The 2,538-nt window shown below is 33.7% G+C and overlaps 1 protein-coding gene across 1 annotated transcript in view; it reads right to left on the bottom strand.

Moving 5' to 3' along the window:
- Nucleotides 1–2,241, bottom strand: part of LOC110287845 (vomeronasal type-2 receptor 116-like) — a 14,386-nt gene extending 12,145 nt beyond the window's left edge. Inside the window, exon 1 of the mRNA XM_021154359.1 lies at nucleotides 2,045–2,241. Within this exon, the coding sequence (XP_021010018.1) occupies nucleotides 2,045–2,241 (197 nt within the window). The remainder of the gene's footprint in view (nucleotides 1–2,044) is intronic.
- Between the last annotated feature and the right edge of the window lie 297 nt (nucleotides 2,242–2,538).

The raw sequence follows: 2,538 nt of genomic DNA on the forward strand, positions 1-2,538 counted from the left end.
CTAGCATCCAACTGAGAACTAGGAAAATAAGGAAACTTTTGTGATGTTTTATGTGTCAATATTATATGCTTATAAAATAAAAGACATTTTGGTATAAATTGTATAGAATATTTTCATTTTTTTGTAATAAAAGTGTGCCATAAGACAGTGGTAATGAATAATAACATATTGTGATTGTATTTGTATTTATTGTTATGTAAAGTATAGTATCTCACGTTTCATTCTTTTCATTTCATTATAATGTGATCAGTGAATATTAAACATACACCTATATTTTTGATGATTAAATTTGAAGTAAATGCAATGAGGTTTTCACCAAAATTTGTACCACTGTGGTGTTTTCATACTATATTCTACAAATTTGCCAATTTATAGTATTCTTTATTAACACATCAAAAACTCAATTAAAAATTTCAAATAACCAAAAGAAATTTGAGAATGGATCGAGTGCAATGCTCAAACTACTTATTACAAGTTAACTTTAGGTAGTACCAGTTACATAAAGTGTCTGTGTAACCTTGTATTCTATAAGGTTGTATTTAAAAAGAACTATCAATGGAGGATCTAGAGAAAGTAACCAAGGAGCTTCAGGGATCTGCAACCCTATAGGTGGAACAACAATATGAACTAACCAGTAATCCCAGGAGCTTGTTTCTCTATCTGCATATGTATCAGAAGATGGCCGAGTTGGCCATCAGTAGAAAGAGAGGCCCATTGGTTGTGAAAACTTTATATGCCTCAGTACAGGAGAACTCCAGGGCCAAGAAGTGGGAGTGGGTGGGTAGGGGAGTGGGTGGGGGAGCATGCGGGGAACTTTTGGGATAGCATTGGAAATGTAAATGAAAAATACCTAATTTAAAAAAATAAATAAAAAGGACTATCAGCAGTCCACAAAAATAGGTATTAATACCACATTGGTATCAATGTGCACTTGTAACAGGTGCACTTATATTTAATAAAATTTCTGAATAAAGACCCAGAAGATATATATATATATATATATATATATATATATATATATATATATATCATTAATGGATCAGAGATTAAGGAGTGTAGACATGAAGAGAGATGACATGTTTCTTAAATAATGGGAGAAAACTAATAAACAACTACAGTATCACTGTTCTCAAGTGTTCCAACTAACCTACACCACAGATTTTACCCAATGCAGTGACAAGGGTTATAAGTAGCCTCTATTGCTATTGACAGCCTCACTGTTCAAGGAATATCAACATATAATTGGATTCCATATGATCCACATATATTTTACTCTAAAGAGAGAGTACAGATCTGAACTTTATAAAACACAAAAGCCAGTTATTGTACATGAACATAGGGAAGCCCAAAGCCACAGTGCTTTTGAATTTTATCTTTTAAAATATTTGGATATCTTGATCCCTAATGACCTAAATATTCTTTGACCATATTCATACAAAAATGTCCATCTAGGCAATCATATGAAATGGAATTTCTGAGTGTAAAACTCTTCTCTTTCCAAACTTGATGAAGCTTCAAGAGAAGAAGTGGCCACATGTAATGAATTTGAGAGAGTAAGTTTGTATGTATGTAAAGTTCTTGACAACTCTAGGCTCCATGAAAATTACTGTAAGCCGCATAAGCTTTGGGAGCAACAAACTGATAGAAAGACTGTCAGCAGTATTTATGGCAATCTATTTGCATATTCTCAGAGTAAAATACAATGAAATATTACATAATTAATTTCAATGAGTCATCACTGTCTAGAGTGCAGTAAAAACTGTTAATAAGAAGGCTGTATGTGAAGAATCAATGTAGATAGTCCTTTATTCCTCAGCTTCCAGTCTTCAAGTCCGAGGTCAACTGACTTAAAGAAAACCAAAACCTTCATTGAAGTACTTAAAAGGAGAAACTATGATTGATTCTGTAAAAGAAATCATGTTGTTTCTTAGTGTTCAGACTTAGCAACAGTACAAAACACTCAAGCATTTGCCTTATCTACATCCTCAGAGCACTCAAGAAATGTTCAAGTTATCATTTACATGGAAAATACAAATACACTTACAGGACATTCAGAGTCTCCTTGAAATAATCTTTCTCCATAGGCATCTGAACTGCTCCAAGGATGAAGGAACAAGTTTGATCCAAATCTTTATCATTGACTTCATTCATGTGTAGTCTCCAAAAGCATGTGGAATCAATGTAATTGGCCATGAGAAGTTGAATCTTGAGGAGAAAGAAGACTCCCACTAAAAGTAACATATTTGTCCTGCCTTAAACCTGGTCAGTCTGGATTGTGAAGTGCCATGCATATCAGCACATCAAATTTCTGCCTGCTTTTATTTCTCTAGTCAAAGGATGTGTTTGTTCCATAGTTATGATTCATATTATTTTCAGATTGCTCCTGAGACCTGGAGGAATTCTTAAACACTGTCTACCCTGGGGTTCTGCAACTGGTGTCCACTGCCCATGTAAACACATAGATAGGTAAATACATAAAATAGTATATTCTCAGGCCCCATAATATCACTCATGTTTTTAAACACTTAGGAGGAAACT

The sequence above is a fragment of the Mus caroli genome, unplaced genomic scaffold, assembly GCF_900094665.2.
Source record: "Mus caroli unplaced genomic scaffold, CAROLI_EIJ_v1.1 scaffold_16605_1, whole genome shotgun sequence".
Classification (NCBI taxonomy): Eukaryota; Metazoa; Chordata; class Mammalia; order Rodentia; family Muridae; genus Mus; species Mus caroli.